General features: G+C 25.5%; 1 protein-coding gene across 1 annotated transcript; it reads right to left on the reverse strand.

Moving 5' to 3' along the window:
• Nucleotides 1-5,871: 5,871 nt before the first annotated feature.
• LOC113852528 lies at nt 5,872-13,609 on the reverse strand. The gene is made up of 2 exons (XM_027482830.1): nt 13,600-13,609; nt 5,872-6,640 (listed from the first exon to the last, which is right to left on the reverse strand). Exon 2 carries the CDS (start codon nt 6,478-6,480, stop codon nt 5,884-5,886), a length of 597 nt encoding a protein of 198 aa, XP_027338631.1. The 5' UTR covers nt 6,481-6,640; nt 13,600-13,609; the 3' UTR covers nt 5,872-5,883.
• Between the last annotated feature and the right edge of the window lie 10,419 nt (nt 13,610-24,028).

A 24,028-nucleotide genomic window follows, 5' to 3' on the forward strand; every position in this document is an offset into this window, starting at 1 on the left:
TTTTACAATCACCTACTATTACCGTAAACTTATTATTTATTAATAATATTTAAATTTTATTTTTATATTTTAATTTAAAATAATATTTTTCTATGCAACATATGTATTACAAGCACAACTATAATTTATTGAATCTAAATAATATTATTCTTACTATTTATTCACATTCAAAGAAGTTTTTGAAAAGATATAAATATAAAAAATTATTGTTAATTTTTATTTGTTAATTTTTTTAAAATAAAAAAGTATAATTTTTTTAATATACACGTATATTTCTTTATTATAAAATTTTATTGTAACTATTTATCTTTTATTCAAATTCTTTTTTTTTAAATTTATATACATTAGAAATATTTAATTCACTAAAATAATTTTTCAAAAATTTATATTTTTGATAAAATACTTTCGTATAGTATATGAGTTAAAAAATACTAGTATTAATATATATATATATATATATATTAATTATATTATATTATTTTAATTAAATCTATTATTTTTCTTACAATTTAAAATTCAAAAGTTAAAAAAAATATTTTATGTATAAACTTTCTATTGTTAGTATTGAACTTCTCTACTCTAACTCTATTCTCATTCTCAATGTCTGTCTCACTAAAACTTAATAACTATGAAATGTTATTCATTAGAGTTAGTTGTTAATGTCGTCACAAGAGGTTACTAAGCGATCCCACACGAAGGACAACCATTGTACAGATCTATTTTGTTATCGTTCTGACATTACTAAGCAATCAAATCTCACACAAGATAGGATTATCACTGACAAATAACTTGTGTGTTTAGTTTTGCTTATTATTTCTAAAAATTTTAATTTAGAAAATTATTATATTAAGATACATTTAACATTTATGATATTTGAATATTTGTTTTTTTATCTATATTTGTACCTTGTTCGACAACTACATATTGAATTTTTGTATTATTATGCTACTTATGTGAAATTATATAAACATATTTTTTTTTATAAATATTTTTTTCTCAAACAAACGCGGGTAATGGGTACAAGACGGGTATGCGGGTACCCAGAGGATACGGGTATGCGGGATTAATGTTCATACCCACGCGGGTATGGGGCTGGGTACGGGTATTTTTTTAAAACGCGGGTATGGGGATGGGTAGTATAGTACCCTACCCATACCCTACCCATTGCCATCCCTACCATCAACTCCCACTAACGTCACATGTACGGTAGAAAAATAAAATCATCTTTTATATATATATATATATATATATATATTTTATTCGCATCTCTCTGTGTATATATTATTAAAACAATAAACTTAATTTAATAACATTAAATATCATAATAAAATAAATTTTTTATATATTTATTAAACAATAAAATTTTATTTTAAATTCTTTTTAATTTAAATTACATATATTTTTTATTAAATAAATGATGTTCAAGTCAAATTGAAATGACGATAAATTTTTTTTAAGTTACTCAAAATTATAATTAAAATAAAATAATTCTTTAACATTATTGTGCGTTGTAATTATTTATTTTTATTTGTTCGTTATAATTAAATATATAAATTTAAATAATTATTAATATATTATTTTTCTTAATTTTTAAAATTTTTTTTATAGTTATTTTATATTTATATTTTTTTCTCTCATGATTATTTGAGAATTAAGTACATAAGTAGTTTTTTGGTAAAGTATAATTAATATTATTATTTTTGTGTGTGAATATTATCTTAAATTTTGAAAAAGATAAAAATATTATTTTTAAGTAAAGAGATATATAATAGAAAAGACAGAAAGTATTAAATAATTCCTGCAATTTTTGTTGGTTGATATTATGCGATTTATTTTGTCCTTGTTTTGAGCGCTCAAAGATTCTCTCCTGTTTTATCTTTATACGACTATTTATTTGGATTTATTTAATAATTAATGTATTTTTCTTTGGCACAAACTTTTGGACCACTACTTCTGCTTCGGAATCATTCAGGTTTCCACCAGCAAAACGGATTATTGTTAAAAAATAAAACATTGTTCCATTAGAAAAATAAAACATTGTTCCATTAGAAAAATAGTTTTGACAATTGCCCTATCTCTTTTATATATATGTTCATCAGTTAATTAAACACAAAAAATAATATAAAATTATTTAAATCTTGAATAAGTGGATCATTAATTAAATCACTATATATTAATTTTAAACCAACAGAATTCCAAAATGCTCATAGCATTAGTATATATAATTTTAAAAGTATATATTTGACAATTGAATAGGGATATGTGTTTAGTTTATAAATAATTTATGAAATCATGATATATTTTTTATAAGTTATTTTAATAAGTTTATTTGTACAATTAATTATAATACGTTATTCTTAACGTATTTTACCAAATTTTATTTTTAAATTCATAGCACAAGTTATTATTTTAAAGAATTTTATTAAATAATTGCTATCCAAATATACCCATTCTCTTATCCCAACGGTGACGAGTTAGTATGGAAGCACAATGGATGCAAATATAAAATGCAGATGCAGCAAACGCAGAGAAAAAAATGCAACAGACGTTTAAAATAATAGAGCCCCGAATGACAAAGCAGTAGAAAGAGATGAAGTTACCTCAACAGAGCAAAGAACAAGACACTATCCCAAAAGAATGCACAGAGCATGAGTGTCAAAGATGAAACCTAGCCAATTAGGGATTTTGGTTTCAAATTTCAGCATTTCACAATTTTTGAATGTTCTGATCAAATGCAGCAAAAAAAGAAAAAAATAAAATGCATGACCTGTTTAGTTTAATCAGTATTTGAGCTTCAAACTAATAAACTACTTGATTTTATGTTGACAAGTGAAGGTATAGATCCAAATCCTCGTAGTGTTAAAGTTATAATTGAAATACAGAGCTGAGAAAGTGCCAAGGAGTTCAAAGATTAGCTGGATGACTTGTTTCTCTCTTAGGTTCTTTTCCTGGTTTGTCAACAAATCCATGCCATTCTCCAAAATATGTAGATTTGTTTGCTTTCAACCAAGCTATCAGCTTAGTCATTTCTCAATATGTAGGATGAAACTAAATACCATATACTTTGTTACTAGGATTCTATAAATGGTTGAGATGATGTTATTGGGAGCAGAAAAGAGTCTTGTTCGGCACTCTTGAATACATGAACTTTGATAAAATCGTAAATTTTTATGTTTATAATTTTTAGATGAACAAAATTGTAACTAGTAAATAAATATAAAATAAAAGTTTTTTTATTTATAATATGTTTGTTTATCTCTTCTTTATTTAAAATATGTTGATGTGAGATTTAAATGGATAATTCACTTTACTCCCTACGAATGTATCAATAAACAATTTATCAATTTAAATAACTTCTTCTCCTCCAATATTCATGTATATACTTCCACATTATTCTTGTAGTATTCCTCTTTCTTAGTTTGATCTATGACTTTCTTTAATTTGAGTCAGGTAAAATAACAATGAACAGTAAAAATCTTTTTTTAATATATATATTTAACACATTTTTATTTTTTGAAATTTAAATTTAAAACTATCACGGTGGTTTAAAAATTTACTTTTAACTTGTTATTTTGTTTTATTTTTTGATTTGAAGTTGTCCTTTTATTTGTTGGTTTGAAATTCTAATTACAACACTATTTTGTTCTATTTTCTAGTTTGAAAATTTTCTTTTGTTCTATGGAGTGCACATTAATTTTTTTTATTACATCATATTTATTGAATTTTATTTACAATTTTAAAATACTTATAAATTGTGTGAATTATTTTATGTAAAATTACGGATATTATAATAAATATGTATGTAACCAGTGTTTTAATTGATTCACTGACGGGTTCAGTTCAAAAAATCACTTTTAAACCATTCATGCTCAATTTACTTTTACCCTTTGTATTTTCTAATTGTTTTAATATTTAATTAATTAGTTGATGATAAATACATAAACATTTAATTATTTAATTAATCATTTTCCAATAAATAAATATATTATTTAATTAATTGGTTGACAATAAATAATATTTAACTATTTAAACAATTGGTTGATGTTAAATAAAAACAAAAAACAATTAAATAAATAAATAAATAAAAATAAATAATAATTTTTATTAAATAATTGATAATAAATAAATACATGTCTTTTTTAACCATTTAATATATTTCTGTTAACTGTACAAGTAATTTCATTAAATAATTCTAATTTAATCAATTAATTATAAATTATAAACTACAAACTTTCAGTTTCAAAATCTAGATCAACATGAATTTATAAATCTATGGTTTAGATCCACATTAATCTTTATAAAGATAAATAAATATTTTACAAATATATTATAATTGTGTTATTTATGTGTTTTGTTTCACTACGTTACATATTATTTTTGTCAAACTTAATATAGCTTTGTGAAATTTCATTCTCATTAGAAAAAAAAAAACGTTTTATTAACATTTTAGTTTTCTTCATATAATAACTAATATAGGATGAAAAAAAATGAAATAATGTTAAGTTTAATTATATATAGGTACCCTGTGCAAAGCGGGGACACTAAGATAAGACCAGGAGTTACATGCTCTATGATGAAACTGCAATGTGTGAACGGGGATAGTTTCAAGTTGCTCACAGATCACCAAACCCACGATAGCAACATGCATGTCAATATCACATGTATTATGATACATCAAACCTCGTTGATAATTGCTTTCGTTTTCGGGTTGCAATTTTCTTCTTCTTTTCCCTAAAATAAGGTTAGAGATAATGAAACGGCGAGAGTAATTATTGCACATATTGGCATATTCCCAAATTATTTTAGAATATTACACACAATTCTGTGTTCTGTGTTCCTTTTTACCACAAACACATAACGTTGATGGAATCCCCCCGTAAAGAGCCGTAACCTTCCGCTTAGCATAGCCTTGAGTTTATAGGGTGTGAATTAAACCACCGTCCACTTCACAGAGCAGTTAACATATGACAATGACTCATGAGAAGCATTTACCCAACTCAGCTAAACGAACAATGTGTACTGTGCTCTTTTTTCGTGCGTTCTTTCACGTTACTTGTCGTGGCCTCTTGGGCTTGCCTGCACAAGTTGTGCACAACCATACCCATCTTACTTTCCAATAAATTTTTGGCCCTTCAAACTTCCTTCGATCACCTTTTGCTTATCGATAATTAAAGAGACTGGAACTTTAAATTAGTCCTTAAAAAGAGTCTTTATTTAGTTTTGGTCTAGACTATAAAATTTGCATAATTTATTGTTTATTTTAATTTCAATGTTTTTAATTATGTGAATTAATGTGATAAGTTAAATGTTTTTAATTATGTGAATTAATAATGTTAAAATATAAAATAATTAATTTTAAACACATTTCTAATAAAGTATTTCATTACACTTAAAATATTATGTCTGGATTAATGAATTCTAATAAAAAAATTTAAAAATAATGACAAGATGTACACTCTTGAATTAATTCTTATTTGTCCAAATTTTTTTTTTTTGGAGTATTCCTATTTTTTAACGATTAAAATAAAATTTTACTCACTTGAAGATAAACGATAGATTGAAAAAGCTATGAATTCACAAAGAAATAATAATGACAGAGAGAAAGACTGCTTAATAAACATACGCATATCTTCCATTCGGATTTTGCGTTTAAAGCGTGAAGGCAAAAGATGAGGATGCTTTATTGCTCAAATTTATAATTTCATCATCTAAAATTGCAAAACCACTACCAAAGTACCATATATACATTCTCAAATCTCAATAATCTCTCTCAATCTTGATGGAGAGCTTAATCCAATGAAAGGATTCATGACATAATCTAACATCTAATAAAAATTACAACGATTTTCCTTTTCTTTTTCTATTTTTTTATTTATTTTCCTATTACCAGACACGAATACAGCTGGAGTTGTTGTACCATGATTCCCTTTCTAAAGAGAGACCCCCAAACCTCAACTCACTATCCCATAATCTTACAACGTTGCCGTTAAGCTCCGTCACGTCCTGCCACATGTACCATCCGTTATCGTTCTCCCCGTTTCTCAACCGCAACAACCTCTCCCACCTCTTCCACCACTCTGATTCCGACCCCTCTCTCTCCTCCCACTCTCCTAACGCCGTCAAGAACCCCTCACTCTCCCCGCACCCGCATTGCATCTCCTCCTCTTCGTAATACACTGTAAACTTCCCCTTCCTCACGCCGTCAACATCCTCTGGGACACCGTGGCCAACCGCCATTTGCGGCGTTGCCTCGTGTTTTGCTTCCGTTGCCTCATGGGGCGTTAACGTCTCAACAACCGGGTCGAGTCCTATAGAGATTGGTTCATCGGGTTTGGGGCAACCTGCGGATCGAATCTTCCAGAAACTGAGTGCTGCGGTGAGGAGAGCTACCCAGGTCCATAAATTGTTGAGGGCTGTGAGCAAACCGAAGCTCAAGTAGTTGAAGGCCAGAGCCTCCACATTAGAATCCAACACGTTCATTTTTTCTTTCTTTCTTTCTATCTCTCTATGAGATGAATTTGATTATGGAAGAGGCAGTGGAGAGAAGAGATTTAAGGGGTGGAGGAAGAGACAAATGAGGATAGGATCTCTAGTAAGATGCCAGAATGATAACTTTGATGCCATTTCTTTATGATGCCATCTCTCTCTCTCATCACTGTTCACAATAAATAAATAAAATTAATTGTTTGGATTAAAATAATATATAATAATACCTTGTTGTTGAGTAACACGTGTATGGTTAACAATCTGTCTCCGTCCCATTTTCGTCGCCTGCGCTGTGCTCACTGCTAAGCTCAGTGAGTGAAAATTTAAATTACTCCCATGTAAATTTATTAATAATACTCAGTTTTTAATGAATTTTTTTCAATCCAGTTTGAAATAGGAAAATTTATCTGTCTTCTTAGAATTTATATTTCTTTTCTTGAAAAATTAATATTTTCTTTTGTAAATTAATTAATTAATTTTTAAAAATTAAAAAAAGAAAAAATTACTAAATAAGGAAATGTAACTGAAAAAATTATTTATTATAAGAGTATTAAAAATTATTCTTAAAAGTAACAAGTTTTTATTAAAATTGAAAATATTAATTATATTAAAAATATATAATACAATGTATTTTAAAAATAAAATATTACTATTATTAATTACTTAAACAAATTATAAGAATTAATGTTAACATTTTTTATTCTTAAATAAACTAGTTGGATAATTATAATATTATATTACATGTTATGCCGAATTGGATTTATGGAGTTGAGAAGGAACTACAGCACCGAGTAGTTATAATCTCATAGTATAATATATAATTAAGAGAAATTATTAAAAAAAAGGGAGATTTTGTAAAAGAAGTAAAATGAAAGAAAGAGATAGAGGGGGTGTGGGGGGAAGTAATTACACGTGGCTACACATAAGGGGTGAGTGGGAATGTTTTTGACATGATAAGTAATGGTTTTGGTGTTGGTGGACTTGCGTCAGCATATTAGAAAGCAATATTGTAGGAATAGTTAATTAATCCAATTAGAATGAATGCAATACATAATTACCTATGGATTATGATTCCATAGCGTGTTCCCCATGCCATTCATTCATGCTAAATCCTGTCTTCCCAATTTAAATTTACTCACTCAAGACATTAACTGATATAACCTCTATCTCTATCTATCTATTTAATCAAAATAACTATATAATTTTAAATATTTATTTAATTTATTCTTTAATTAGTAGTTTTTTTATTCCCAGTCTATTTAAATAATATAAATATAATATATGTTCTCATTTATTTAGAAAGGAAAGAATTTTTTATTCGTATTTATCTGTTCATGAATAAATTTAAGATAAAATTAATCATTATTGGTTTATTAAATTATTTATTTATTTAAAATATTTATACCATTTAAGAAGTTTAAAAATTACATATGCATTAATAAATAATAAATAATTAAATGATCAATTAATTTTAGTAAAATAATTAAAGCTTATTATTTGTGTATTTTTTTCAAACAAATAAAAAGAACCGAGGTAGTATTTAATTTTATATCGATAAAAGTATATAAGTAGAACAATAGCATAACATTGAATTTTGATATTTATAAAAAAAATTTGAAATACTATAATTACGTTTTGTTTTAATTTCATAAAATAAAGTTTTATATTGAAAAAGTCAAGTTGAAATCCATTTATAATCGCGACAACAAAAATACATGCAATAGTAATAGGGGATGATAAGAAAATATGCGAGAGAAAAAAGAAAAAAGAAAACTTTAGTGCATGTAATTGTAGTAATAAGCTAGAAAGTAATAACACTTTCACGCCTCTCTCATACCCAAATATTTAAAGAAGATGTTAGATAGAGGATATTAAACTCTGAAGAACCATGGATGGAACAATAAATAATGTTCAAGCTTGAACAAACAAAAAGTTGAAGTGGAGGTGAATTTCTATTGACCAGGAACAAAAACTTTCAAGATCCATGGATAAAAGCCCATTTGTGTTTTGGACTCGAAACTAATTGCTAATTCTAATGGCACTGGACTATGAAAAATTGAAAATAGAAGAGATCTAAGAAAAGTTATGCATTTTGAGCCTTTATAACCCGAAATGTATATTGATTCTCTAAATATAATATTGACATAAATTTAATAAGTAGTTGGAAAAAAAAAAAAAAGCTGTCGCAAGAAATTGTGTCTATGTATATTTTGAAGTTTTTGATAATTTTATATTGGCTGAAATTTATTCCATGTATATGACTAGATTTGCAATGAATAATTTTCATTAGAGTTGAAATATGCAGCTAAAAGAGTCTATCAATAATATGGTGCACTTCTTAGGACTATTTTAATGTTGGCTTGCATTTGTTATGACTAGTGACAACATTAAAAAAAAGAAGAAGAAGGAAAATTTAAGATATATATTTAAAAAATCAGAGTTTTATAATTCATATTTTATCTTAAAAAATAAAAAACTAACGCAGCGAGCAAACGGAACCAAAAACATAAAAGAAAAAGGCCACAAAAGAGTAACAAAAAAGTTCAAGCTCCAAAGTCTCACTCCATCTAAATAACATAAAAATCCCAACTTTCAGAAGTAATAGCATAGTCTCACACTTCTGAAGAAATGCATTCAGAACTGACAAACCAAAAAAAGACAAGGCTCATGTAACAACAACTTCAAGACAAGAAAAGAAAAGAGCTTTCTCTCCTCTCATGATCACATAATGCTGCAAGTATACAGACATGTTTATCTCTTATTATTTATAAAAAACAAATCAGTGTCAATACTCTTCATCTATAAGACGTATGTCTTCACTCAAGTATTCCTATACAATAACAGCATTCTGGCACAGTAGCTCAAATACATATAGAACACTGATGACACCCTCTTTAGCAGAAAACATAGAATCCTAGGCTTGAGAACACAATAACCATGGTATCACCAATCTCACACTTGCCACTTCTATTCCTCCTAGTTTCAGTTTTATTGACAAATTCAGCTTCAATTCAATAAAGTTTTGTCCAATGTCTCAACAAGAATTCAGACAGAATATTTTCATTTGATTCTTATTTTCAATAAATGATGTTTATTATATCGATATATGCTAAGCTGCCCCTTACAAATTTTACGCTCTGCATAATAATGGGACTTATTGGGAGGAGACCCGAATTTAGTCAAGGCACATAGAACATAAGATAGATCAATAATTCAAAGCTAAGGCAACAACTCTTCCTTTCAAACATCAAAATTGAAACATTTCTATTATTGTTTGATTTTTACAATTCAAACAACAAGTGGAAGTGAAAGTTGTCAATTCTAGGGGACTGGTATAGTCCCATGATGTTGAAAAAAAAAAAAAAAAGCTTGTTGGATCTCTATGCTTTAAACCGTCGTTCCCAAATGTTATGAAAAAAGCATAAACTAGAATATTTTTAGAATAAATATTTCATAAAAGCTATTAAGTATATTCTGGAAAAGATTAGTAAGATCTTTATAAAAGTTGCCTTAGAATAAATAAACATATTTTTAGTTTTAATATATATTAACATTGTTTACTGGGTAGGTGGATTAATTGAGGAAAATTGTTCTAACTTAATTTATAGTTTTAAGATTGAGTACTAATAAATGCATCTTTCTAAAACGTTATTTTGAGTCGATAAACAAATTTGATGTCGTCTCAATCGCAATTTACATTGATTTTTGGAACGCATGCAATAATCCAACGGATCAACGTAATAGTTTTGATATACAATATAGTTTTGCTTATATAGGAAGCCGAGATATTGTCGAAGGGATTGATAAGCTTCTCAAGTTAAAGTACAGCATACAATTAATTTATATGAAATTAAACTTCACAAATTACAGGGTTTGGAACCATAACAGAAAATTATGGATAGCAAAAGTAATACAAATTGTATTGTATATTAAAAAAACTAATTATTCTTATACTAGCAACTGAGCTGGTGCGGCAAAACGGGTATCTTAGACATTCATATTTCAAAAAAAAGTCAATGATAAAAATGAGAGATTAACCACAGTAAGAATAAAAAAAATTCTCAATTATATATGTTATATAACTTTCTTACCGAACTTTAATGCTTTTACACTGCAAGACTTGGAAACTACTTCTTTTTAAAAAATAATTACACACTTTAAGACTTGGAAGTTGACTTCCTATAATTAGTGGTTAATGTTTTCTTTAGAAATTTGATCCTAAATAAAGTAAGTATTTATTTATTTTATCTAGTTTAATCTAGATCTAATTTGAGTCACACACTTAAAATGATAAGTGAGTTTATTAATAGAGAATTTTTGCATATATAAAAATTTAAATCTAAAATTTTACTTAAATAATACTAAACTACTTGTTATTTAAGTTAACTTCGGTCGATAAAGTAGTAATCTTTTGGACTTGGATTACGAGAGACCATTAAATTTTTATCCTAAAAAAAGGACAGCACAAATGACTCACTTTTTTTTTTGATACTTTCTTTCTTCGTAATTTCTATGCCATTTTGACTGTCATTAAATCTTCAAAGAACTGTTGAAGCATTGTATGACAATTACTGCTACATACCAGAAAAATTAAGTATTAAACTTTGAGTGGGGGTGGGCGTAAACTTAAACAATTTCTTAGTCTAAAAAATATTAATAATTTAAATTTACAGTCCTCTTATTTATAATTCACTACTATTGGCTTGAACTTTTACTTTATTTTTTTAAAAAATCTCTACTTTAGACGCTTTCATTTTTTTAAGATACATATTTAATTTTTTTATTGATTTTATATCATATTAAAATTTGAATGCAAATTTAATTTAAGGTGTGCGAAAGAGAGTCAACTTAAATGTGACCGACTCTCATAATTTTCTTTAACTTGTCACTAACTTACAATACAAGAATTTATTATCTGACAGTAATTTACTTTAAGCTTCATATTCTAAAAAATTAGATTTTGTTTTAAAAAAACATTTTAAATCTTAAAGGTATATTGGATTAATATTTACTAAATTTTATAAATGTTAAAAAAGTAAACACTTTTATTATAAATAATGAATATTTTATTATATTAAAATAACTAAATTAATGACATAATGGCTTTATTTAAGAGTTATTTTTTATGTTATGAAACTTCTTTTATATTGAGTATATGATATTATTTATATTCAATTTTAATTTTTATAAGTTTTTTAAAATTTTATTTTTGATTTTGTCTTGTTTATATAATAATAATAATAATAATAATAATAATAATAATAACAATAATAATGATAATAATAATATTATTATTATTATTATTATGTTTATTATTTTATAAAATTTATTATTTTAAAAGTAGTATTGCATATACATCGGAAATATCGGGTTTAAGAGTAAAAGATTGTGATAATTTGCGCAAAAATTTCTCCACCAAAAGCCCACTAACCAAAGTAGACACTGAGAATTAAAGTTTGTGACAGCAATAGATTGCATTTGTGTGGCTTAAAATAATAAGGATCTACCAAAATGTCGATGAAGGAGACAAATTCTTTAGGTATAACACATACATAAGCATGCGAATTGGAAAAGATAAAAACATGAGAGAAATAAATTTTAATTATATAATTACAATTTAAGTTTAAGTTTAAATAATTATACATAAATAATGAAAATTAAGTTAATGAATTTAAATTTTAACCATACATAAAGCTACTAATTTTGGAAAAAAAAAAACTTGAAAACGGAGAACGTTACGTTAATTATTAATAAAAAAAAGTCATTTAAATATAAAACATGAAATAATGAAATTAGGGTCATCAAAGGGATGAATTGAATATATTTTGAATTCAATAATCATAGAGGGATAAAAAATAAACTATTATTTTATTTGATTCACTCAAAATATGTTAAAAATTCTAATATATTTATAATCTATTTAATAAAAATTCAACAAACTCATTTATTAAATATTTTTAATGATAAATCTCCAACTCATCCATCTAAAATATATTCTATTTTATTTTTTAAAATAATTGTAAAATCTAAGTTTAATATTTATACACGTTCATTTATACTGTTTGATCATCAAATTCCACTTTTACTGATTCCATTTATCATACGCATCAAGTATAGTCAAGTCTAAATTTCATCCCATTTTGGCATTTGAACTTTTTAGCAGGTGTTGAACGCCATCGAATTTATTTTATATATACATTTTTACTCCCACATGATGTTTAACATTTGTTCCAACTTTGACTACAAATTTACTTGCTGCATGTCTTTTGAAAAAAAAAAAAAAACTTTTGCTACCTTTCTTGTTAGGTATCAAGAAATACATAAAATGATATTCAGTATAAGGAATATGTTGTCAAATTAGCAATTCAGAGTTGCCTGAGACATAGCCAGAAACATCGAACAAAGAACTACATGTGTTAACTCGAGGTGATCGAAGAAGGTAGAAGTGATTAGGGCCTGTACTTGCATTCAGCCTATGTCTCTTACAAGTCTAAAGTAAACTTACATATTATTCAAGGAAGAGCGAGACTTGTATTATACTGTTGAAATATTCCCCCCAATTAATGGTCACATTTTTTGAAAATTATTTATGGAGCTTCTAATAAATTTTTGCGTTAAAATTATAGTGTAACTATTTTAAATTTGATGTCTTTTAAACTATAGTCGTATGCTTCCCTAATATATAGCTCGTAAGGGTTCCATTTAACGTTCATGTAAGCTTTAAACATATATAATCCTCTCATTAAATGTAGTCTAACACTTCTCCCATTGTGAAATAATAATAATAATAGTTTAGAGTTAAATCAACAAGTAACTTCTTATCACTATCCTTATTAACATTCTTTGTGGATCCATTTCAAAATACAAAACCGGAGTTATCATCATGGTTAACTTCACAAATTGGTTTGAGTCTCATTTACCTTATAATGTTTCATTTAATAACTTTACCTCCAAAGGTAAAGTCAAAAGATAGACTAAATTTCACATAATTAATATATATAATTCTATCTTTTGACAACTACTTCACCACTTTATGTCTCAATCTTATGTATTTGTCTCTATAACTAAAGGTCTTATTATTATTTTTTGCAATAATTATTATCACTTTACAACTACAATGCATAAATATACGTGTTAGTTTATTCCTAAGAGAATACTAGCCAAAAAGTTTCTCATTGAACTTCATTATCAATCAATTCTAAAACAACAAACTTTGACTATATAGTAAATTAATTATAGTAGTCATCCAACCAAAGTTTAAAAAGAGAAGATATGAATCTTATTTTTAAATGTGTTCTAGAATACAATATTATCCCAAAAAGATAGAGAAAACATTTTGAAGTACTTATCATGAATTTATATACTTGAAGCTATTGAAACTGATATTAATAGGAGGGCATAAGTAATGACCTAGCTTTAGGTAGTAGTCTCAATAGGAGGGCATAAGTAATGGTGCAAATTCTTGCATATTATAAGACACTTTCGAAATGAACAAACAAATATAAACTATCTAGGATCTCAATTTCTAAAACATTTCTCTCCTCGAAAAACATTGCTCTCCTCCTAAAGTTGACAAGGAGTACAGAAAGATTAAATTTAGCTTTAGAGTTAGTGCATATACTTACCTCTAAAGAGAGCATAAGTCAATTAAATCTAGCTTTAATTAGAGTTAAATAGATATATTGATCTATTTCTATTTTTTTTATCAATCCATATTTTTATTTCTTTTCTTTGTGCTTGTCATTTATAGTTTGCTGAGTAAAAATACATGGATCTTTGATTTTTAGAGAGAAGCTTAAGATTATTTTTTAGTGTAATTTAAACTATTTTAACAAAATACTAGCATTAAAAATATTTTGGAAAGCAGTTTAACATTATCTTAGAGGGTGGTTGAAGTTATTATTGTTGTTGTTATTATTATTATCAAAATATATTGACAGAAAAAAATAAATATTTTAAAAAGACACTTTAAAATTTGACATACAAATTGTTAGTAATTGAATATATCATTAGTGCAACATTCTACGTTAATTGATAATTAATGGATTTAATAAAAAAATTGATAACATTTTTTTAAAATAGCATGAGATTATTGTGATGATTTATAAGTAACCCTAATTTTAAAGTATCAGTTGATACATTGACCCCTGAAATTTAAATGGCAAGCTGGTTGTACCTTAATAATTATTTTAGAAAATTTTAGTACTTTGAAACGTTTGTACCTAATTTTGATCTACTGCATAAAGTATAGACTTATCAATGAAACGTGGTGTAGGTGTTAGAAAGAAAAGAAATATATGAAAAAACAAAAGGAGCACTTAAACTAACCCAAAAAACTGAATGGAAAATATAGAATGAAAATTGAGTTGAGAAGGAAAACCGAAAAGAAAATGAGAAAAGAAATAATGAAAATTGAGAAAGCAAATTAAGGAGGAAACAATGGTTGTGGTAGAAAATATTTTTCATTTTAAATTGGTTCTGCTATAAGTAATGTAGAAAATTGTTATTATATCAAGTGTATTTAAATTATTTTTATCAACCGGTGTGAAATATCATTTCTAATAGATGTAAAAAGTGATTTTTATGCTTAGGCCTTTAAATAATTGCTCAAAGTTTTTTTCTTAATTATTTTTTGAAAGGAGATTAAAGGAACGTAAGCGGCCCAATAAGAGGAAAAACCACATAAGAATACCTTGGGGAAAGTGGTCCCTAAAATTACACCAGTAGGTTAGAGACAATGGAACAAAATTAGAAACAATAATACACCAAACAATTCAAATTTGTTTGTATATCTGGGTAGGTGTTGAAGCCATCACACGCGCCACCTGAATCTACAACCTTATTTTGTGTCGTCGTCGACTAAACATTCTTTTTGGCTTTTGAATTGTCTTCTTCCTGTGTACGTAAAACGTGGCTGTTTTATCTTTTTCATTAGTTTTTGTTTCCCATGTTATAGTCTATGCATGATCAAAATCTCTCTCTTTGTATTAGGATAGATTAATATTTAATTTTTACTAAATCGAATATTCTTAATTAAAATTTTCAGTTAAATAAAAGACATATCATTAAATTGTATAAGCTTTTAAAAGAAAAATAATCATATTATTATTATTATTAAATTTAATACATTGATTTGAAGAAAGATTGTTGTATGTAATGCGTAACATGACGAGAATTGAGTTCTACAGCGACGATAATTCCCCTTCTTCCACATTTATTGGAGAATGAGCCATCCTTTTACCACACTCAATATTTGTACGCAACGTGAGAACTATATATACTGATTATAGTATAAATTTATAATAAAAAAAAGTTTAGATTGGCTTGTAGTATTACGCGTTTTAGTTCTTGAGGCACACTAATTAGATTAGCTTTTGAATTGTCATTAAGAAAAGGTGTTGCTATTTATTGATACGTACAAATTTCATTTTTTTTATTTCTTTCTTAATTTATGATTTTTTCTCGATTAAACTCAGCTACATTAATTCTTATGCATTTCGTATAAAAACTTTTTGAACGGAATAACATTAGTTTTGTTTAAAGGATTTTACTGAATAATGCCCATTCGAATCTGCACTCTCATTTTTATTGGTTAATTGTCATTTATTCTTAAGCATTTTAATCTCTCCTTTGGCTTATTATTTTTCTTCATTTAAACTCAATCATGTCATTTTATATGTTTTGGAAGAGTTTATGAATAAGTCGTTAGAAAAAAAATAATATAAAAAACCAATAATTCTTTTATAAATTCAAAGTAATTTAACTCTTTAATTTTAATTTATAAAAAATTATTTGATTTTATTAGTTATTTTACTCTTATAAATTTTTATGTAAAAATTTATTCAAATTATACATTTTTGTAAAACTTTTCAAACGAAATAGAATCAATTGCTCTTTTGCAAGGTGTTTTGCTGAACAAGAACACTAATTCGATTATTCTCTACGCCTTAATTGGTTAATTCATTTATTGTTACATATTTCAAAAAAAAATTTCTTCTTTGATTGAACTCGGCTACGTCAGTTCTTATGTATTGTGTGTAAAACTTTTTGAACGAAATAATATTACTCATTTTCAAACAAGAATAAGGTGTTATAACTAGAAAGATAATCAAAAGATGTGGATGTAATTTCTCATTATCAGATTTAAGTAAACATTTAATGAAATTATTTTTATTTTAAACCTCTCATTATTGATACGATATTAAGAGTAAACTCTAATCAAAATCTGTATTATTTTCCTTTTACCATCGACTGGATGGTATAGGAACCATTGTAATGTAAAACAAAACAGTTCCTTACTGTTGTTAAACAAAACTACTAGTAAATTGTTAATTTCTTATTAAAAAAAAAACGTCGGATCAATATTCTAAAATTAAGAATGTCATTAAAAAGGTCTTTCAAATTTTTTAACAATTAAATTAATTTTTTAAAGATGTAAATTATTTCTACGTTAGTTTTCTAAAAGATGTTGTCACTAAATTTGTCCTACAAATTGAGATTTATTTTCTCCCTAAATTAGTCTTTCAAAAATTTTAAATTTCACCATATTTATTTTAAAATCGCTTAAAATGGTGAAAAGAAAGAATTTAACTTAGTAATAAATTAAATTTTAGAAAAATCTAAGTTTTTACTAAATTAATCTTTATAAAAGAATAAGTAATGTCAAAATAATTAATATTGTGACAACAATTTTAAAATACTAACGTGATAAGATTTAAATTTTTAAAGAATTAATTTAATGGCTGAATAATTTTTTTCCTTCTTGGAAAAATCTAAGTGGTAATACTTTGACCAAATTAAACATTTTCTCGTTTATTATTCTACAGCAATAAATGTGTACTTATTCATGTTTCGTGCTATACGCTATCTACTTGAACTAAATTTAATCAGGATGTTTGAATCAAAAGAGATTCTCAACTTATTTAAAGTGATGAACTTCCATGTGTAAGTAATTTTCCTCTTCAGAAGTTGATTAACTATAGTAAGAAGTACAATATATACTTATGCTTACTCCAAAATTGATTCATAAATGCTAAAAGAGAAATTGATCTAAAAGTTATGAAAATATGTACATGAAATTAACATTCGCCGAATCAGCCTCAAAATTCGTTTCAGGTTTACCGATAAGAATTGAATACAGCTTAAGATAAAATTTAGTTGCAGAGTATTATAAGTATTTTTGTTCATTAAGATTGAAGTTTTAGTTAGATAAGATGCTTATTTACCTAGCATTGGAAAAGTGCTTATTTACCTAATTCACACGTTTCTCATTATTCCTGATATTCTTCTAGATTCTTAATCGACACTACGAGCCCCCATGATTTTTCCAAAAATAAGGCCAAGCTCAACCCACCTGTCCGCCACGCTTGAAAATGAGAGATGCATGCATGTTATTTGCTTAATTTCAATCATCAACCTGTGTCTTACTATTCTAAACGTGTATATCACTATATTAAATTTTAATATAAAGTTTATCATTTGAATTTTGTTTGGTAGTTTAGCATTGAATAGGGTAAACCAAAATAATATTGGTATGCCGTTTGATTTGCAACAATCTGTCATATATGCCTGCAAAGAAATGCAATCATTTTTGGGGAAAAGTTGTTGATGTACACATTCTTGATCACACTATAAATAAATCATGGCATTGAATTAAGGTTAGATTTTGGTTTAATATAAAATATCAAATCCATATATTCACCTACACAGTTGAGATAAAATAATATCAAGTCTCAAACTTAATAAAATCATTAAATTAAAAGTTATAAGAAGTATTCTTATAACTTTTTATTCAAATTTAATTTTATCGATCATATTTTTTATTCTTGTAATATTATATTATTGTGAATATTATGTATATACAATTTTACATTATTTGAATATTTATAAATATATAAGGCAAATAAAATATCAATTAGTATTTAAATGATACAAAATTGATGAACATGATATATTTTATAAGAACAACATTAAATTAAACGGTTATATTAAAAGTTAATTTTATCAATCATATTTTTTTATTCTCGTAATATTATATTATTGTGAATATTATTTATATAAAATTTACATGATTTAAATACTAATAAATATATAAGGTAAATAAAATATCAATCAGTATTTAAATGGTACAAAAATTTATGAACTTAATATATTTTATAAGAACAATGTTAAATTTTCAAATCATTATGTTATAAATTTATTTTATTAGTTTTTATTATTTTCTTAAAAATTTTATGAAATAAAAAAATTATTTCTGTGACATGTTGAAGTACATATAGTAAAAATAGTATATTTTTATTAAAAAATTATAATATTTAATGTTATCAATGTTTTATATATTGTGATTTAAATTTATTATATACAATTTTTTATTATGTGCATTGAGAAATTTTTTTAAAATTATTTAAAAATATGTATATAAATATTAATCATTTAGGAAATTTTATTACTCGTTTAAAATTTTATAAGAAATAATTTATCATTTTCTTTTACAATCACAACCATTATAAGTATTATCTATTAAAACTAAAATTTCATAACTATAAAATATTCTCAATAATTATATATTTGAAAAAATAAAACGAAATAAAAATTAATAATTTATATTATATTATTTTTATTTGATATTATTTTCCTAAAACCTAAAATATTTAAACACACCCCTGCTTGCATACAATTTGATTTTGAACCATATTTTAAAATTAATTTCTTCTATTATGACATATGGTTTAAATTTTTAGTATATAATTTATAAAAAGATTAAGTTAAATATATTTTAATTATATTCAACAATTTAAAATGAATTTTATCTCATTTTAAAACATATAGGAACCCATAGTCACGATTACTCCAAGTTCTCCTTTAACTAAATCATCCAAGAAAAATTAGCCAATTAATTTCATGAAAAATTTTGAGCAATTATAATGATTATTATAAAAACTTTTTGAATGCTAATAATATACATGCATAGAGTACATTGCTTTTTGGCTGACTTCATGGGCATAATTGTTCGGTAGAAGTCCAATCAGTTGAGCTCCAATTGAATAATCAGGAAGGGTCAACGCAGGAAAACCATTTCGCATCAAACCCTTCCTTTTAATCTACTTTTAGTTTTCAAGTCAAGAAATAATTGCTTGTTTGAAGGATCATAACACATAATCATATTAACTAGATTAGTACCTGTCCGATGCAAGTGAAAATCATGTACATTTCGCGAAATAACTTAGTCAGTATAAATTAGTATAATTTAAGATAATATACTTTATATATATATATATGAAAAAGATTTTTTATGCTTAATATAAGTTTAAAAAATTTTACACTTAATTTCATTTAACTTAAATCTAACCGTTAATAAAATAATAAATTATAATTCGTTAAATTTAAATAATATATATATATACTTTCGAGTCTCACTGTCTGAGTGGAGCACGCATGTCCATCGACCATCTTTCACCTTAGCAACCATGCATGCACACAACCCCACTCAACTGACTACCTTGAGCAACCAAACCAATCAAACTAGTCGTCTCAATTGACCGAGCACCTCTCATGCAATGTAGCTACATATCGCCTTGCCCCTGCAATGGGACCCAAGCCTAGACATGACCCACCACCCAATAACTTACCACCTATTGTCTGTAGTGACATGTCCATTGTCTAGACACTTGCATGCAAATCAAGCACAACTTCGACTATTTGAATACAATAAGCGAACATGATGATTTTTGTTTCAAATTGAATTTGAAAACTTTGTGTTGTTATGAACTTAATTATTATTCAATTGCTGTAATGAGATAAACATGTCAATTAAGTTACTTATTATGCACTTAGAGGTTAACTAGGGTAGAGTGAGTGTGGCATTTAGAGTGGAAAAGATAATTATTTGAAAGGAAAATCTCTTCTTAATAATCTTATGTAGGTTATAAATTAAAGTGATGTCCCTAATTCCAAGGACAGATGGATGTGAATGATAAAGGAATTTATTTTGTTAAATTATTTTATACATACTTACAACAGGAAGAACATGAAGGGGACAAAATGCTCCTTAAAATATATGATATGAGATTGTTCCATCCAAAGTTTTTGTATGTGCATGGAAAGTTATAATGCAATGAATGCCTACAAAGGACAATACATGTAAATGAGAGGCTTCTTCAATTCAGTAAGATAATGTATGCTATCTCTGTAATGAGATAGAATAATCAATAAATATATATTTTTTCATATAATTTTTCTCATTACGTTCAGCTGAAATGTTAGAATTGATTTGGGTATCGAGTAGTAATACCAAGAGAGGGTCATAATATCTTTTACAATATTGGAAGCTTCTTGCAAGGAAAAAGAGATGGTTACAATGATGGAATTATATTTAGTTTAAAACTATTTGGTCCTTATGGCTTCATAAAATTGACTATTTTAAAAAAATAATAAAAGCTCTGATATTGAACAAATATTGGAATACATAAAATTGAGGTATTCAAGCAAAATTTTCAAAAGATAAAAATTCTAAATTTTAAATGGACAAAAAAAATTCTTACTTTAGATGAGTTGTTTAAAATCTCTTATTAGTTTGTTTAAGCTTTTCAGAATCGTTTGTAAAGCGATACATGTGCATATAGTCTTAGGCAGATGTCCAAGACATAACTCACTACAATTGTTTTTTAAGATGGTAGTTAGACTATGAATACTAAGAGCAAACAATACCAATAGAAAGAATAATTTAAACTAACTTCAAATAGATCAAAGAGCAGAAAATACTAGAAGTTAGCCGTAAAAAGTTGAAGTAGACATTAAAAAAAAAAAGACGTTAACGTGGAAATGATAAAAATGACATTCTATAATCTATACGACTGCACCAGAAAAAAAAAAAGAAGAGAACAGAAGAGCTAAAAAGTATCTAAGTACAAAAAACTTATGGACATATCACAAAATTATATCAACATCAGCCAGAGTATGCTATTTAGAAGTGAAACATAGTAAAATGTAAAATTACACTTGTTTATAGATCGTTACATGTACATTTTTTTATTAATTATATTCTAAATTTTAGAAATTAAAATTATTACTTCATTTTAATTTTTACTTAATATAAATTTTTATATTTTTTGTGAATTATAAATTTTACTTGAAATTATTTTACATTTATAAATATTTATTTATTATTTTGATACATATTATTTATAGTTATAGAAATAAGTCAAAATATTTTCTTAAAAAAATTTATTGTTTAAAATAATTTTATTATACATACAATTATTTATAAAATTATAAAGTTTAATTCTTTAGTTATTAAATTATATGCATATTTTTTATACATTAAAATACTTGTGTATTATATAGACTAATATTAAACTAGTAAAATAGTAATTCGATGAGTCTAACACACAAATGATAGTCTCTAACCCAAACAATCCTATGGCTCTTTATAAATAGAAGATATTTATGTGAAAAAAAGTAAAGATAATGGAATGCAACTTTAAATAAATGAATGTTATTTTTTAATGTGTGTTATTTTATTAAAATAATTATTAATCCCTAATTCTTACAATTAGATACTTCGACATTATTAATATCATATAATTGCTTATTTAAAAATTAGATAACAACTTATTAGATGGATAAAATTTGCTTAACAAGGAAAAAAAGATAAAAATTGGAAAGACCAATTGAATAAATATCAAAATTGAGAGATTAAAAGTGCAATTAAACTTTGAATTTTTTCATATAAAAACTGAAAGAAAAAAAAGGTTATGTATAAAAAACACAATAAAAAATGTATTATGTACGTGGACTAAAATAAAAATATATATCTAAATATGAGATGTGACGAAAGTTAATGTAAACAAAATTTTTTGTTCATTTCGAAACTTATTTATGATTTGTTTTATAGAGACTAAATCATAAAAATAAATTTCATGCCAGGACTTATTTACTACAGTGCTTTTTACCCCATTCCGTCAATTTTTGCTTTAATATTTAACATTTTATTTTTTGCGGCTTTTGAATATGTAAGCACACCCGACCCTTAGACTAGGAATGCTTTCCATGTAGTATTTAGAAATTCTTTACTTTTAAAAATTCAATTTTTTTAATTCAGTTTAGTTTTCTAAATTTAATTTAGTTCTTAAACTTTTTTTCAATTAATTTAATTTTACTCCATTTTTTTTTTAATTTTATCGATTCAAAGTATATTTCAATATTTAATGTAAATATGTATCCTTAAAATAATACTTAAAAAATGACAATGATAGATGTGTGAAATTTGGTCAACAATCGTGGCTTGAATGTGGTTAGTAGGCGCTTAAAATGGAGAGAAATGCGAGTAATGGGCTAGTCAAGAATGGTTTGCAAAAAATATTAAAGGGATCTTTAATAGTGTTTTAAGAGTTTTGAACATTTGATCGATAATGAAATGAAAAAGAAGCACATACTAAGAAAATATTTAGTCTAAAATAGTATTATTTAGAAAAATTTCATTAAATTGAGAGATAAACCAAAGTTAGGAAAAAATGTTAGCACAAAAAAACTAGCGGACTAAATTGGATAAAAAAAAATTAAATTAATTAGAGAAATAAATTGAAAAAAAAAAGATAGGTATTCAAATTAAAATCTAAATTAAATTTAGAGAAGAAATTATATTTTTTCAATAAAAAAACTATTTTAGGTTATTATAATTTGCAAGATTAGCCTGTATTGAGATTTTGGCGCTTCATACACTTCTTTTTAATGTATTTGATTTATAAGATGAAAATAAAAGGCTCATAAGACAGAAAAATTTCAAGAATTATTATGTAAATAAAATTTTAAATAATGTATATATACATAAATATGTAATTTAATAATGATTATTTAATTATATTTTAAATAATACAACATTAATTAAAATAAAGTAAAATAATAATTTTTTTAAAAATATATGAAATGTGGATACTTAATTTACTTGATAAGATTTTCAAATTCAACAGTTTCACACATGATCTTATCACACACGTTTGCATCTGTGTGTATTCGGGGGTGGTGTACTGTGGTATTCATTTTATTATATTTGAATTTCCTGCATTGGTTTTTTTATTAATAATTATTTTGCGGAAAAGAACCTTATTCCCAACTGTTAGGACTTGTTGTCGAATAACCATAAACGAGTTGTGATTAAATAATATTTTGTTTTATCTATTCATTCACACATGAAAGCCGTAGTCTCATTATTACTGTTCACCACATGACATGCCTATCGAATAACAGTATAATTAGGCATTACCTTTTCTAACAACGTACAGCGAAGTTTAACAGACCTTTGTGTGGAAAAGTTTCTTCTTCTTTAATTAAAAGTTTCTTTTAATTAACTCTGTTTTTCCATTTCTTTTGGATTATATATATATATATATATATATATATATATATATATATATATATTTCTTTGTCAGTTTTTATTCAATTTGTACAAATTTCTGCTGCAAGACTAACCTCCTTGATAGGCTTAGTTCATTTTGGGAAATAATTTTGTAAGTTTAATCCAAAGTTATGATAAGAATAATCGTGG

The sequence above is a fragment of the Abrus precatorius genome, unplaced genomic scaffold (assembly GCF_003935025.1).
Source record: "Abrus precatorius isolate BTA unplaced genomic scaffold, Abrus_2018 Scaffold10, whole genome shotgun sequence".
Classification (NCBI taxonomy): domain Eukaryota; kingdom Viridiplantae; phylum Streptophyta; class Magnoliopsida; order Fabales; family Fabaceae; genus Abrus; species Abrus precatorius.

What these genes read in the sequence shown, in the direction of transcription:
- LOC113852528 (XM_027482830.1), bottom strand. Translation starts at nt 6,480, where the DNA reads ATGAACGTGTTGGATTCTAATGTGGAGGCTCTGGCCTTCAACTACTTG.